The 17,166-nt window shown below is 46.9% G+C and overlaps 1 protein-coding gene and 1 pseudogene across 1 annotated transcript in view; one reads left to right on the top strand and one right to left on the bottom strand.

Moving 5' to 3' along the window:
- LOC144168688 (uncharacterized) overlaps positions 1-17,166 on the top strand; it is a 204,908-nt gene that overhangs the window by 94,770 nt on the left and 92,972 nt on the right. The window contains exons 4-5 of the mRNA XM_077697621.1: positions 1,782-1,890; positions 5,062-5,210. Of these exons, the coding sequence (XP_077553747.1) occupies positions 1,782-1,890; positions 5,062-5,210 (258 nt within the window). The remainder of the gene's footprint in view (positions 1-1,781; positions 1,891-5,061; positions 5,211-17,166) is intronic.
- Positions 9,192-10,317, bottom strand: LOC144168679 (uncharacterized; annotated as a pseudogene).

Here is a 17,166-nt window from a genome sequence, read left to right as displayed (position 1 = left end):
AACGGCAAGGCGGCAGCGGCGCTAAGCAAGATCAAGAACCTGACGGAACAGGTCACCAACATGATACGAAGTGTCACAAACAGGCGAAGAGGATTGAAGGAAGACGACGCGCTCCCGCTGCTCCAGGCTTTTGTGACGTCGCGCATCGTGTACGCGGCGCCGTACCTACAGCTACTCAAGAAGTACAACTGAACTCGATCCTACGCAAAGCAACAAAGGTGCCACCAGGTATCCTGCGCCACTCGGCCACCGAGAAGCTGCTAGGCATCGCCAAGAACAACACGGTGGAAGAATTGGTAGAAGCCCACCTGTCATACCAGAGAGTGCGGCTCAGCAAAACCTCGGCTGGCCGAATAGTACTGGCCAAGCTGGGCTGGGAAGAGACCAACCACAAGGAAATGGACCTTTACCCAAGCTTTGGGCTCAGAAAATTGAAAGCAAACCCCTGCCCAGAAACATGAGACCGGGTCGCAACGGCAGGCGCAGAGAGGCCAGAATCAAGGCCCTCATCAAAATGCTAAGACAAGCGGAACAACAAGACGCCACGGGTGTCACCCTCTACACGGACGCTTCTCTACTTGAGTTTTCCACACGAGCCGCGAGATGGGTCACGACGCAAGACGCGCTGGTGACGTGCGCATCTGCCAAAACGCCGTTCCCGCAAGACGTGGAAGAGGCGGCAATAGCCTTGGCGCTCACGACGCCTAACGTGAGCAAAATAATCACGGACTCGCAAAAAGCGCATGCTAACTACAGAAAAGGGCAGGTGTCTCTGACGGCACTCAGAATGCTAGAGGGAGGAATACGCCGCATACCCGAGCAGCAAGTCGAACTGATATGGACACCGGCTCACTCAGGGCTGGAGGGCAATGAACTCGCCCACCAGCTTGCCTGCGATCTTGAACACCGGGCAGACGAGAACGAGCTGCAGGCCATAACGGCTTACAAGGACATCACGAGCCACTACAGGGAAGGCAGATGGTGGTACGCCGACCCGCATAAATCGCTCAGCAGAGCGCAGCAAACGATCTATAGGCAACTACTAGCCGGATCCTTCCCGCACCCATATCTCCAAACCAGAATGTACCCCTGGAGATATGAGAAAGAGTGTAGCTTCTGTGGGAAATTGGGCACGCTCCGGTACGTCATCGGACAGTGCGATTTCACTGAGACCATCCCCCCACCCTTTACCCAACCCTCCACCACCCTCCCCACACCTCTTAACTTCCGATGGGAGACCTTGCTTACCAGCCCCGCCTTGGAAGACCAGCTCGTCCTGATCTCCAGAGACCAGGCAGCCGAAGAAGCATATGGGTCCCGTGAAGAGGGAACCGCCCCATCCGCCATGTAGTCGCCGCAATTTTGTTTGGCTAAATAAAGTTGTTCTCTCTCTTTCTCTCTCTCTCGTCGGGAGTTCCAGTAGTGGGCTAGGATGCCGTAGTAGGTGGGAGGTACGGGATAGAGAATTAGGACATCGTGGGGCGGTACTTCGTTGGTCTCTTCTGGGAATTCCCGGTAAGTAAGTTCGCGGACGCTCGCGTGCTCGTTCCCAAGGTGAGGAGTGTGGCGAGGAATCCGCACTATGCTTGTCGCTGGAAGCGGTGGTAGCAGGTCTGAATCAATCATGAACTGGGCGTCCTACACTGAATAACTTTGCGAGAAAAGGCAGTTTCGATGCTACAGGTTTGTTAGCCTTTTTGCATGCTTTGTATTGTTTGTTTCTCTTTTGTTGCCGTGTTAATACTGCTTTTTTCTTGACTTTTCTTGCCCATCCATCAAAGCACTTATACCCAGTGCCGCATGCCCTGCACTGCCACTGCTGTTGAGCTGTGTGGAAGGAAATTTACAAGAGTTTCGCAATGAATCAACAGCTACTGAATCAAGTTGCAGGTGAGTAATTGAAATACAATTTTTCGAATATAAAGTATATTGACAAATTCCCCTTGAGTATTCATGGCGGCGTTGAGTGGCGACGACGCGGACACCAAGCCACCAAGCAGAAGCATGACCCACCTTGGCAAGGTTTTGTCAAGTGAAGGTTCGAAAACAGAACTGTGGCCGTCGGACTGCTGGTAAAACACCAGCGGATGAGCTTAGTGTCTTTCAAACGGTCAGGGAGCTCCAGAACATCACTGGTCATCAGGATAAAGCCACCAGAGTGCATATGAACTACCATTCCCTGCTATACATACGCGCCGCAAGGTAAATTAGGCACCCGTTTCAAACATGATTCGTCCCTGAAAAAGGTCACCATGTTCCCTTCCCTGCCTGTTCACCAGTACACCTTCACAGTTGCCCGAAGCCGGATATAAAGGAGGTGTGCAACTGCAAACCCTCCCAACGGCGGCATAACGAAAGCTTTATAATAGAATCCGTTGACGAAACGAACCCTATCGCTTCTCAGTCTGTCTGTAAAATCTCAAAATTTTTCGAATACCTCAAAAAAACATAACCGGTGAAGCCCTTCCCGTCCGTCCCCTAGCTTCGCCGAAATTCGCTTTGCCTAAGGTTGCAGCGTACTCCCCCGCCTGCTTGTTTGTCATGGTTGTTTTCAGCGACGCTCGCGGTTTGACATGTTCCACCCCTGGTGAGACTCGGCCTGCTCTTTCCGGAGGTAAATGTTTGTGAATACGTAGACACTTTAGTGTTTGGGTGCGGATTACTGAGCACCGAATGCCTGATCACTCACTCGCAGCAAACAGAGCAGCACCTTAAAGGGGCCATGAAGACAAAATACCAGTTTGGTTCATTAGAAGACAGTTTTTTCCTGTTAAAAATGATCTTAATTGCATCGCCAACGTAAAAAAATAATGGCGATATTAAAGAAAACATGAAAGATTGGCGACTTCCTAGCCACTTAGGGCAATTTGTCTATGTCGTCCCAGAATCTCGCTTGTGTGATTCGCGGCCGTCACCTAAACTGCCTCTAAGGCCCATAACTGCGGAGCTGTACTGGTTCCTCTGGCTCCGTTTGATTGTTAGGCTTTAATGCTAACGTGCAGTTAGCACACCGATCCGAGGGTTTCTTTTCCTGGACCATGTGACGTCAATACTGTGAATAAGACGTTAGTGTAGGGCAAAAATTGAGTCTTTTAATGCTTTTCTGTTTTTTTCTTAAAAAAACACCTTTCGTTGCTGGAGTGAAGCTCAGCGAAGTGCTGAAGGGTAGTCCTTTCAAAGTAAGCAAAGTTGTACGTTATGTGCATGGCGCCATTAAGCCGTAATGTGAAAGACCCTAAAACAACACAGAACACTCTATTGAGAAGCTGCGAATCTATATGGCTCTAAAATTATGAAGCTGCCACAACATACGTATGGCGCAGAAGCAAATTATTACCAGAGGAATTCATGCTGCTATCATATTATATTGTACTTAAAGTACGCAAGCAGGTGCAAGTACTTCTTCAACACCGTCGTTTATGTGGCATAGTTGTAGATAAGTCGTAAAATTGCCTGACTCTAACCGCGTCTTGCCGGGTTGGATTGGCGTTCTTGCGACTATTTTTTATTTTTTATATGGGTAGCTCTCAATTTCACAATGACATTTAGGGCTACCCGCCGCTCACAACTGCGAGTTTTTTGGTTAATGGGGCATACCATTTGGAAAAACTACAAACGCCCGCAAACTGAGTCACAGACAACGAAAAAGTTGCATCAAGCATTTCAAAGACACATACAGAAATAAAGTATATCAGTTACTTTTTACCATAAAAAATTGACAAACGTATCCCTGAAGAATATACCTATCATGAGCAATCAGCAATTTGAAAAATTGTTGCGTGTAATAAGCTAATCAGGCGCTAAAAATAGTGTTACCATATAACCCGCGTACTATTACGGAGCAATGTTGGCCAAAACGGATTTGCTTTTACAGAAGCAGACGTATTTTATTAAAGGGTAGCAGTTTTCGAAATACTTTTCATTAGCAACCAAACTATAGATAGTGAATTTATGATGTGTGCGTAAGTGGTGGCGGTATAAAAAGGAATTGTCGCTTCAGCAATATGATGGTAGATGTAACTATTTTTGCTCAATTGATCGATATAGTTGAAAGTTTCGGAGCGAATCCACCCGCAACTGCCGTAAATTTCTTATATCAGCATCCAATATAAACAGGCCGCGAAAATGTATAGCGCACATAAGGTTACCCCACCGTGGCCGCTAGCAACTTTAATAAATACAATCGGTGCGGTTCATTTGCGATCACACTTGGATCCGCCTCACCCCGATGGTACACTAGTAGAAGTATCGCAGTACCTCGGCTTGGAGAAGACGTCAGCACTATGACGGACCCTCGCCTGGTCAAGAAGGGAAATTGTAAGAACAAAGATTCGTCAATAACACAAATAAAAAAAAGGGTTGACGTTTAGGAGACATGGTTGCCTTCCTCATATCAAAGTCAAGTCTTGGAGAAAGCGGACAGTACGGGCGCCTTTTTTTGAAGAAGAAGAAAAAGAAGGAGTTTATTGAAGTCTGTAAGACAACTCCATACGAATGAAAACTACAGACGAGGGTCCCAAAATCAGGGACTATACAGGAACCGTCAATGAGCAAAAATAGAGGTAATAATTACAAAAAACAATGGCAGCAAAAGTGCAACAATTTAATGCGCCCCCAAAAATAAAATGGTGAAGTCATTTCAAGTAAACAATCAAAACAGGAGAAACTTCATCACTAACAAAACAAGACAAAACAAGATCGGCATATCTAATTCCCATTATGAATAAATAAGCAAAAAAGGTTGCAAAGACCCTTTACCAGGAAAAAAGATGGTCTTTTAGGGACGATTTAAATGGAGACACATAATTTATTTCACAGCAGGTGGCAAACTATTCCGTTGCCTAATTCAATTCTCGCCCTCACACTGTTTCGACTAGCACAGCTGTGACATAGCACAACTTTGTGAGTTGCGATTTTGCTGTCTCCCCGCTGGTGTCTGCTTGTGGTCTTCCATTGTTCCGCAACCACTTTTCAAAGTAATCTGTCCAGGACGGAAAATGAGCAAGGCCTGCGGCCTACTTTCCGATAAATACAATTAGGGTAAACTGAATTCGTTGGCAGGCAGCTGGAAATGGGTCTCAGAGATTGCTTCACGACAGTTGGGCCGGATTGCCCTTTGGACCGGCATCGACAACGGTACGCCCGACGAACCCTAGCAGCGCTCCAAGAGGTACACGGCTGCCCTTCTCCTGGTTCGAACCCCGTGAGTGGTGAGTGCCTTGAAAATAGCCCAGTCCTTTTAAAATGGCTTTGAAGTGAAAAACGAATATGGGTGTGCTCTTATAAGTCCACTCTGATCATCCATGCTATCGTAGTTATGCGAGTTCCTCAGTTCCGTATTCCTGCGTTTTGTGCTGCAGAGCTTACTGTTAGTGAGTTTATGATGTCGAAAAACCCTCGAGACGATAGGCTTGCACGTATAAATCTTTTCATCAAAAACCTAAGCTTTTCATCGAAAACCTTGTTCAATTGCTTCCTTTATTTTATTTATTTATTTACAAATCAGCTGACCCCAGTTAAGTGGTCATAGCATGGTGGAAAGCAGAGTGGGATACATTTCACAATAAAACAGACAAAAATAACGCATAACATCCGCAAAAAAACAAGATATAACTGATTGCCACTTCACAGTGGCGCGTGGATAAGATCTGGCGAAGGGCAGAAAAAAGAAAAGAAGAAACCGATACACGCATTGAAACGACACACACTGGAAAAAGAAGACCACACATCAATGCCCCGCGAACGCAATATACACCGAGAACCAGAATACGTTATGCACATGTCACGTGAACAACAAGAATGGAAAGTTTAAAAGTCAAGTAGGCTTTCAAATTTGTGAATATTAGTCTGTTCGACAACATGACTTTCAAGGTTATTCCATTCATTCACTGTTCTTGGAAAAACAAGAATACTTGAAGACTTTGTTTTTTGGCTGGAATGGAGTTAAGTTCAGCGCGTGACGGTGGCGGGACCAATGACCTGATGAAAAATACGTTAAAGGAGTACTGACACGAAATTTCAAAGCTGAGATAACTATGTAAAACGCTTCCTTTTTATCAGGAGATATCTCCCAGCAAGTTTCAACAGCAACCGTTCAGCGAAACATATTTAAAATCCATTTTAATCTTCGCCCGCACGAGAACGCCCAGAGCGGGCTGACGTGACATCATCTGCTACGTGCCCCAAACTGCCGACGTCGGGGCTCCTGTGACGAAGCCGACGCGCTGGCTGTGGTTGGCGCGCGCTGCTCGGGCGTGTGTACACGTCATGGTTTTGAGACTGACGTCATGCTGCCCGGGCCTGTGGGGACGGCGAAGACCTCGGCCGGTCTGGGCGCGCGCGTGCGCTCGCTCGCGCGCGCTTCCAGAGAGGCAGCGATACGGCAAGAATGGTGACGACATGTGATACATGCTGTCATGGCGGCCGCTCGGCGTTTTTTTTGTCGAAACCGAAACTGGCACGAATAAACGACGCCGTAAATGAATGTTTACGCTGCGCTCGACCGCCTAATCTGTCATTCTATGATTAGTGGGCTGGTAGGCACGCATAGCAGCGAAAAAAACGTAACATAAAAATTTTGTGTCAGTACTCCTTTAAGTATTGATGAGTATCGCTTTTTAGAAGGTTCTTCACAATTTTAAAAAGAAAGCGTAGGCGGCATAATTTATTTCTGTCCGCAATGTTCAATAAACCAGCCTTGACTGTCAGTTCCGAAACTGAAGCGCGGCCATAACAATTAAAAATAAAACGGACTATTTTATTTTGTACATGATTTAATTTAGATAAGTTAGCCGCCTTGAAAGGGTCCCAAATTGCATTTCCATAATCGAGAATGGGTAACACCATGCTTTTATAGGCTAGTAAATTTATGCTTGTTGAAGCATTCCTGAGAAACCTTTTCGAGTAGTGTAGTTTATGCATTGATTGATTAGCAACGTTTGTAGTGTGTTTATCGCAGTGCACATATATGTAAACCAAGATATTTATACTGAGTTACCCGCGTTATCACGTTATTATCGACTGCGTAATTAAAAAGAAGGGGTTGCTTCTTCTTTGTGATTGACATAACAGCACTTTTTTTATAATTAACAGACATCTGCCATGCGTTGCACCGCTGAATGACATCGTTTAGCTTCAAATTAAAATTAATCTGGTCATCCAAAGTGTCCACAGCAGAATAAATCTGACAATCATCAGCGTACAACATAATTTTTATGTTATGCTCGACAACAATGTAGTTAACATACAGAAGAAATAACAACTGACCCAGAACCGGACCCTGGGGTACACCCGAAGTGACAGGTACTATTTTACAAGGAGTGTCGCTGAAGATGACATATTGGTAACGTGAAGTTAGGTATGATTGAATCCAACTGCAAAATTTATCATTTTTAAGAATGGCACACAGTTTGATCCTTAGTTTTACATGAGATATGTTGTCGAACGCTTTCGCGAAATCTATAAATATTACATCTGTTTGTTTACGGTCATTCATAGTCACGGCGAAGTCATGTACGGTTTCGACAAGTTGGGTCACAGTGGAAAATCCGCGCCTAAAACCGTGTGCTGCTGAAGAGAAAATCGAATGCGTGGTTAAGAAAGTAGATATGTGTTTGTGAATGACATGTTCTGATAATTTGCAACAAGTGCTGGTTAAAGCTATAGGGCGGTAATTCATAACTGACTGTTTATCCCCTTGTTTAAATAGGGGCTTAATTTTGGACATTTTCCAATCTTCGGCAGGACTCCAGTTGAAAGAAACAAATTAAAAATAATAACGAGGAATTTGGCGCACCACTCGGCGTATCTTTTGAGAAAAGCATTCGGTATATCATCAGGTCCAGGAGATTTTTTTTCATCTAAGTTAAGGAGTAGATTAAGTACACCTGGTTCGGTAATTATACCATCCTCAAAAGATGGCAGCATTTTATATTTATCGAAAGGCGGGGTAGTTCCGTCGTCAACTGTAAATACGGACTTGAAATTTTCGTTAAATGAATTCGAGCTTTGTGTAAAATCTGAGGTACATATGTTATCTATTACGAAAGTGCTAGTTTTCCGAGGGTTTAGGGGTTATACTTCGCCAAAACTTGGTGGACGATTCTTTAATCATGCTACTCAAGCGCACAGTGTAGAATGTACGACGCTCTGTCTTCATTGGGTCTTTTAGTTTACGAGAGAGCAGGGAAATGTCTTCCTTTAGCTTCGTATTACTATTTATTTTGAACCGTTTGTTCAGGCGATTTATTTTCTTTTTTAAATGAATGATGTTTCGGGTGGTCCATGGATTCGAGAGATTTGCTGGTCGATGCCGGAAGGGAACATAGACGTCAATGCATGCGTGTACTGTGTTCTTAAATTTCACCCAGAGAGAGCTAGCGTCGCACATAGTGTCCGTAGAAGTACTCAAAAAGCGATCATACACAGACTCCAATCTGTCTAGTATATAAGCATCGCTAGAAGAGAAAAAATTGGTGCACGGGTCGTTTTCAAATTTGTCTTTGGAAGAGAGAATCGAAATTGAGCTAAGACACACTTATGATCTCAGAGACGTTCCAGTACCTCACACTCATGGTCACCGTCAATATTGAACCGAACAAAAACAAGGTCCAGTATTGATTTGCTCTCTCCGTGAATACGTGTATACTCATAAACTAGGTGAACCAAACCAAATCGAAATGCAATATCAATCAACTCCTCGGTGTTGCAAGTATCAAGAGTACCAGAAGAGAAGGTGGGCCATTCAATACCACGTAGGTTGAAGTCACCGCAGAGCACAAGTTTCGTGTCTTTCGCAATCTGGAGACCAATGTATTCCTTTAAATTCTACAAAGCATCAATTCTGGTACCAGGGGGTCTGTAAACAACACCAATGACCATGCACTTTCCGTGGCGACACATCTTACAAAATAAGGCCTCAACAGTAACGGGGTCAGACATTCTAGCAATTTGTATGTTATTTTAAAGAGTAACGCCACACCGCCTCCCCCGGAATCACGATATTCGCGATAAACACGATAATCTGGGGGAACAAATTCACTATCGTGGATTCCCTGGTGAAGCGAGGTCTCTGTCAGTGCAACAATGTCCGGATCATGTATCGATATCAGATGTTCTAGGTCAAGTGTCTTGTTTACAATACTACGGCAGTTAACATTTATTAGCTTTATATAAGGGGATGCGGAAGTTTGTCATATGGCTGATCGTTTTCGAAGGGGCACCTTATCATTTTTTTTCTTTGTCCCAGACATACATAGTTCCATTCACAGACACCTTATCAAAAACCAGCTTTACGCCCTCTCTCCGCTTCCGGTTTTTACTTGTACTTTCCCAAAGTTTTTTTCTGACTTCACGAACATTCTGGGAAAAGTCTTCTGTAATGTACATGTCCGTGTTCTTTAGTTTAGGGCAGTTCTTAAATATTAAGTGTTTTTATGTACATGTCCGTGTTGTTTAGTTTAGGGCAGTTCTTAAATATTAAGTGTTTTTCGCGAAAATCGACAAGCTTCAAAATTACGGGAGGAATTTTGTTCTGTTTTTTAACTCCTAACCGGTGGCACCTTTATACTCCTCAAACACTAATTTTTAGGGTTTCCTTAAAAATTGTGTTAACCATGTTCTCGTGCAAGGATTCCAGAGGTTCGTTCTGTTCTTCTTTTAAGCCGTGAATAATGATGTTATTTCGCCGGCTGCGGTTTTCGAGATCGCCAATTTCATCTAAGACGGAGGTAACGTCGTCTTGAACCTTCGTGATAGTTGATTCGAGTGACTGAATTTTTTCACCGAAACCGGCAAGGCGAGCGAAGGAAGCTTCTAATGAATCAAGCCTATCGTTGAACTGCGCGAAAGATTCGGTTAACGCTTTCTGCACCTCACCAAAACTGTTCATCTGTTTCATTATTTATTTTGGCTATGAAGTACATGAAGAATCAGTTCACGGTCAGTGAGAGTAGAATGAAGCTGGCCTTCATAGTCCGAGCTCACAGAGTCTGGCCCTGGGTTCTGCTCGACGTCACCGCATCTCAAAAGAAGATTAACAAATGCGCGGAAACTTGAAGAAGACAACGCTCGTTTCACACCAGTGGGGCAGGGCAGCAGCAAAAGACAAACATCGTCACTTCGAAAAGGTTTGGCCTCAGGCATGCGACTAACCTGCGCCAAGAAAAAGATGTTCCGGCTGAACATCGTTGCAGCCACGCTGCCGTCGTGCCCACTGAATAGTCCGGGAGGCGGTGGGGCATTTATGAGCTGTTGTTGCGATGACGTCACTCGGCCACTCCCTCCATCTCTGTTACCGTTACTAAGAGCTATTGCCATTTCTCCTCGTTAGGCCTAAATTGTGTACTGACGTTCATACCATTAACCTTCTGGTCCGACCCTTTTGCGCCCTTTCTTGTTGTCTAGGCTACCCTCACTAAAAGCATTTGGCAATCTTCCCTTTAGGCTTATATCCAGACCTAACATCAGCTAAACTGTGAGCCGAGCCTTGTGGCGTGAAAATCCTCCGTCAATTGAACTAATGCTTACAGCGCAAACAACGGGACGAAGGACCAAAAGGGCGGACCCAGACAACCGCTCACTTTGAACTAATATTTTATTTCAGAAAAAAATATTGTTATGGTGCAAAAGGTTTAGTTACACCAATAAATGGGGAAAAGAGCTTTGAAGGAGGTGGCCAGTGGTCCTGCGGTCAGTGCAAGTGCGGGTTTGTCCTCTGCTTTCTCTTCAACTCATCCCCTTGACGCATACCAGGATGCCTTATTCACATACCAATACGCCCATTTCCAAACGCTTCGCTGCACAGGGCACTCACCTAACATGTCGGTTTGCGTGATGGAGAACAGTAATTTAACGTGGTCACTATCTGCGCCCCAAACATAAGCTACCTAAAACATAACAAATCACCCTTTTTAACCAAAACAACGCGTATATTTGAGTTTAGTAAACATTAAATTTAGAAAAAAAAAGAATCAATGAAAAAGAAACTAAGAAATGGACCTGCTGGGGTTCAAACCCAAGCCCTCAGCTCCACTACTCAGTACTTTAAATCGAGGCAACAGAGCACGAACGGTGGGCTCGTATTAGCAGGCGCCCAAAATAATAGCCCCAGCAGTGCAGTGACATCACACATGTCACGTGGGTGCTCTGTGCAGCGAAGCATTTCGAAGCACGCTACCATACCAAAATATTCAGAGTCGACGTTTGGCGTGCCCGTCCATTCGAGCACCCGGGCGAAGGAAGCACCCAACCGGTGAGAATGATTACGAACAGGTGATGAGGAAGCGGTGGTAACATAACCCCAAGTACTGGGAGCGTAATCAAAGAATCTCACATAGTTCAGCATTGACACATCAGCTAACCTGCGCGAACAAGCCTGTAAACCAGGAGGCACTGCACATAGTAAATATAACCACTGTATCTATTACGAAAACAGCAAACCAAACAGGAGGGTGTGGCTTAGCGCATGGGGGCTACCACCGCGGGGAACAGATAACCCAGTTCTTTTACTGAAAGACTGAGTGAAGGCATCCTGACGCACGCGTCGCCATGACGTGCAATTTCCGCGGATTCGACAATTTTTCTTGTTAACTGAGACTTTCCCATAAAAATTAACATACACTCCTTCAAAATCGGGGACCAATCGTTACGACGTGCACAGCCCTTGCAATGGGCGCTGAAGCGTCCAATGTGTGCACACTGCACATTCCTAGGGTGTTCAGGTAGGCGAACCTTGGGGCACTTTGAAGTCTGGCCGGCATATTTTTAGATGCGACGCTGAGAGAAACATCTCTTGCTGGCGGCCCTGTCCTGCGCGCGTCGGCGTCTGCGTCCGCACAGCTGCGTCTCTCCTCCGCTCACCCCTCTGCTCTCTCCGATAGCGAACACTCTCTCTCTCAACATCTGCGGGCGCGTGCAACAGCGCACTCTCACTCCGTCAGTGGGTGGCGCTGCGCGCTGTGCGCATGTGCAGTACCCTCACTCTCCATGGTCTCCTCTGCTTCGGGCGCGCTCTGCGCATAGAAGCGGAGTGCCGCGCTCCGGCCGGTATCTCAGTCGACGGTCGTCCGCGCTTGCGCTTGCCCTCTTGCCGTACCCGACGATTGCTTGATGCGACGCCAATGGAACCCCCTTCAGCGTCGCATCACACCAGGGTTCCCGCGAGGGGAGGTGGGCGTAATTTTTTTCCGCAAGAGAGTGGAGTAACGTAGACGACGTCGTCAACGAAAGGCACAAACTTATTTTTGTTTTATCTGGCAGCCTTTCTTCCCTGTGTTGGCGGGAGACGTTTCCCTGCGAAGTTTTGACAGATTTGGGGGTGCTGAAACACTAGATTTACTTGGGCACTAACACCTATTTCCTCTAGCCTGTCAGACACCTCGTGGATATAAGAGCCCCGGCCACCTTTCCGTTCTAAGTCCCACCCTCACCACGGTCGTCAGGAGGGGCACGCTTGGCGTCCTTAAGAGGTTGATTGGCGACGAAAGCAGTTGAATGCTGCCGGTAGCCCGGCTTCAAGAGACGGCCCACCTAACCCTCAAAACTATTCCCTCACCAGTGGAAACAAGAGTTCCGGAGGTCCTTGGTAAAGCAAAGTTTGACAACGCTTCGCTCAACTACTTTGGAGTGTCCCCAAAAATACGGGAGCAGCGGCTTCTTGGCAAGGGGCTCCTATTCCGAAGAAACATGGTTGGTCAAGAAGTGAAGCCGATTATCCAAGAAGCCGATTGTGCCTGTCCCCACGACCTCATGGGTATGTGCCAGCGGGCACAGAGTCGACCGAAACAAAATGAAGGACTTGTGGTATGGCTGAGTCGGAACATTAAACTGATGGGTCGAGGTCTTTAGGGAGCCGTCGACCCACCGGATTCCCTTATAAAAACAGCGCCAGCTTGCGGTGCATAGCTACCAGAAGATCTAAGCCAGTTTGCACCGGGGTGCACACATGATGTCACAGCAGAGCTTTCTTCGTCTCACAACATTAACCTAGCCGAGCACCATATCAGTCACTAAGAACCACCTACCCTGTATGGGAGTCGTCATCGGGCGACCAAATCACGCGCACAGTAAGGTGTTGCACACCTTCATCTCATCGTAATTATCAACGAACAGGAAGGCTTCGCGTAAAACTTGCAAGCCCATCTCCTTCTACACAGGGTTCCGCACGGAGCTTATGCTAGATGGGTTCACGTCGAACCAAGGCCGGTCGCAGATGCGGCAGCTCTCTCCGAACTCGATCTCCAGGAATTCGCGCTGAAAGCGATCGTTCATGCCCCCCCCCCCCCCCCCCCCACCCCCCCCCCCCCCCCCCCCCACCCAGGTATCGAAGGACCTGACGCTGAAAGTTCTCCACGACTCGGTACAACTCGCACTTGCAAGCTTCTTGGATGTTCGAGGTCCTCAGCTCATTGTCGCCGATTACATTCTCGCCTCGCGCCGCGGCGCGCTTCCTTATAAGCCGCCACTTCAACAGGCGCCCGGATCTTCTTGTGGTCGCCCCATCTCCCATATGCGCGGCACAGCGTCGGAGACAGTTCTTCGGCCGCAAAATGTCACAAGAAACAGGCCTTTCGTTATTGAAGCAGATTTTTTTATATACGTCGTATGGTTAGCACGTCGCCCTCGCGCAGCTCTGTATCGTCCTAACATCGTTGACTGTCCGAAGAAAGCTTGCAGCCAAGCCAGCGACCGAAGCTGTGCGTGTGCGTGTTGTGGACGCGTTCGCTTCGCGATGAAATGCGACACTGTGCTTCTTCGGGTGGATAGTGCTTCCCATGCTCTGGATTATCTTTCTCGAGCGACATACGACTCAACCTCGCATCGGGTATGTGTAGCGTGCGTTGTTAAAAGCGTTCTCGGCTTGCGCGCCAGAGTTAAATGACTTGCTGTTCGTCCCCGCAAACCGCGCGCGAGGTGAGTGCCGAATTTACGACGGGCAGGAGGAACAACCGATTTCCTGTCAATCACGGTTCAGACTTGCAACGCATCTTGTGACGTTGTGTTTGTTCGAAACGCATCTCTGGATTGTTTTGAAGTTGAATAAAATGTATGCGTCAAACCCGGGTATTTGGTTCAGGGCGTTCTCTGCGATTGCACAACAGAAGAGCCACGGGTCTTCAACGCTTTCTTTATTGAACGTACTCAAATAAGAGAATATTCATGTCGTGTTATGGCCGTGTTGCATTCAATACTAACGGGAAAGCGTTCGTTTACACTTCTTGGGATAGTCGTAAATGTCCAAGCATTCCGGCACTCCACTCGCAGATCAGCCGGCGATTCAGTTCGCAAAACAGTCGACAGAAGCATTAGCGTGTCGCTACGCAAAACAGATGAGACGCTCTACTAAAACTTCTCTCGCGGTGTTAACGTAGCGTGACGCAAAAATGTAGCGTTTACGTACGCAAAGGCAGCAAACGCTATACTAATACTCCCTATTTCATGCCCGCGTCGGCGATTCCACGCCCGTGGCCGCCTGTCTCTCGGTTAGAAAATGACGCGCGTGGCAGTGGGAGCAGCCTGATGACTTGCGCCAATTAGCGTCACCGAATAGAGAATATTAGCGGGTCTAGCGCCAATTGCAGAAGCACGCCTCATGGCAGTAGTTTCGAAGCACTCGAGACAGCCGGCTGCCTCCGGCGGAGATGTTTAGGCATAGCACCTTGGCCGATATTTTATTGGTGCTTTCACTAGCTGCGCGGATGATGTTTTATAGCATCGTTTTCGCCAACAATATTAGCTAGTTTGTTGCGCAAGAAACTTTGTGTGTGCTTTGAGCGGCATGTTAAAGAGCGTTTTAAAGCGGTCGCTCGAGCCAAATCCAAACGTAATACTTTTTAAGAAGTACAAAGTATTACGCAAATATAAAGCATTATATCGATACATGATTGATATTTGCCGTGTTTCTTTATTAACAAATTCACGGATGCTTGGCTGTTGGGATAGCAAATAAAATAGTACATCAACTACAGAAAATCGTCGCCTGCTGCCCTAGTTGGCGGCATTTAAAAAATCAAATGGCAACAGAAACGAAAGGTTACACTAAATAGGTTTGATGTTCCGCTTGGACCGCTCGCGGAGTAGGGCAACATGGTTCTATAAACGGTGTAGTAGGGTGCCTCGATTCACGCGCGTCTCCGCTGTACGGCAGCGCTGGCATTGAGGACCCGACTTGTGTCAGAGGAACGCGGTAAATTTGAATTGACTAGAGCATACCTCTAGCGTGTAATCTTGGGAGGAAGGATACAGGAGAGGAACAGCAGAAGAGGTGAGCGGGTAAGGGAAGGGAGACATTTGCTTGCCAGGGGCGCCAGTTTAATATCGTCTTTCGTCGATATTCGCGACGAAAGGAGCATATACGCGGCCAATTTCGTATTTTTTTGCGAACGCCAACACAATAAGCTCAAGCGTACACAGCTGTGCTGTTAAAAAGGACCTGCGCCGTATCGTGCAGTGGTTCCGCTGCTTTTTTACACTTATAAATGTTTAAAACCAATAGGAATAACGGAATAGAATACTGCTACTGCCTGTGTACGCGCGTGCATGAAGTAACCACAACACGACCAAGCTTTTTCTTTCCATGCCTTTTCTTACCATGCCTTTTCTTTCTGTGCTATGTTTTCGATTTCTATTGTACAATTTTTATTACACTACCGCAATCGAATGCTGCTTCACCTTTGGGAATTTTGCACCATATAACATTGTTACAGGAGGTCCCCTCGACAGTGTTTCACTCTGGGACCTCCTTCTGTATGTATCCATTATTGTATTTCAATGTAACAACTGTATTTTTTCAATAAACCTTCAAACCTTCAACGCTCTACATCGGCGCGGACAGCAGCCATTTGGGCGATAAACAAACCGACATTGGTTCAGACCGGACATACCTGCGCACTTCAAAAAAGTGTGAGGAGATTACCATTGAATGTTGGACCCAGGGTGAAATTCTGGAAAAATGGCGAACGGGCAAGACCATACTCATTTCAAAGCCTGGGAAACCGCGACACATCGATCATCTCAGACCCATGTCCCTAACATCGTGCCTAGGGAAACTACTAGAGCATGTTGTTTTGACCCGACTCACGGAACACGCCGAAGAGACTCAGCTGTTCCCGCACACCATGCTAGGATTTCGCCCTCGTCTATGCACTCAGGATCTTATGTTGCAGCTACAACATCACATTTTGGATTCAGCATACGCGCCAAAGCACACAACTAAGGTTATCATCGGCTTAGATATCTCCAAAGCCTTCGACACTGTGCGACACTCGGCCATACTACAGATGGTGAACAAGAATGGCTTTGGAGAGCGCACGTACAACTACAATAAATCGTTCTTCTCATCTCGTATACTCACCCTCCATTTTGGAAACATCCAAGCGGACCCCATTAAACTGGGTAGCCTAGGAACGCCCCAAGGATCAGTACTGTCACCTTTCTTATTTAACCTCGCCATGAGGGACCTTCCGGCCCTTCTCTCGGACATACCCTACCTACATCATTCTATCTATGCAGACTACATCACCCTGTGGATTGCTCGAGGCTCCAAACGCCAAATCCAGGAAGCCCTGCAACGGGCAACCCAAACCGTTGAGGAGTACGCAGCCGTGCGCGGCTTATCGTGTTCCCCCCAAAAATCGGAGCTTTTCATCTACAAACCAAGTCATAAAAGCCCGCCGATATTAACCGTAACCACATCATCACGAGCCAACATTCCCATAGTTCACTCCATAAAGGTTTTCGGACTCCGCATAACTGGTAATGGCCGGCATACAGATGCACTCAGAGAGATCGACAAGGGGGTATATCAAACCACCCGACTCATCTCAAGGGTTTCGATGAGGCACAAGGGCATCAAGGACATCAACCTCATAAAGATGGTGCATGCCTTCGTCAGCTCGCGCGTTACATACGCATTGCCGTTTCTCACCCTGCGGAAGACGGAGCAGAAGAAAGTTGATAGCCTCATCCGTACGGCACACAAGCGAGCGCTCGGCCTCTCCCAACACACATCAACTGTAAACCTACTGCGCCTTGGGATACACAATACCCTCTTTGAACTTATAGAGGCACAGCGACCCGCGCAGCTACAGAGGCTCTCTCGCAGCTCTGCCGGTCGGTGAATCCTAAGGTCTTTGGGCCTGGTACCCCAAACACCACACTTCACGCGAC

Source organism: Haemaphysalis longicornis, unplaced genomic scaffold (genome assembly GCF_048455015.1).
Source record: "Haemaphysalis longicornis isolate Haplotype H1 unplaced genomic scaffold, Haemaphysalis longicornis Haplotype H1 scaffold_2, whole genome shotgun sequence".
Classification (NCBI taxonomy): domain Eukaryota; kingdom Metazoa; phylum Arthropoda; class Arachnida; order Ixodida; family Ixodidae; genus Haemaphysalis; species Haemaphysalis longicornis.
Note: the sequence above shows the minus strand (reverse complement) of the source record. Positions and strands in the feature narration are given on the sequence as shown.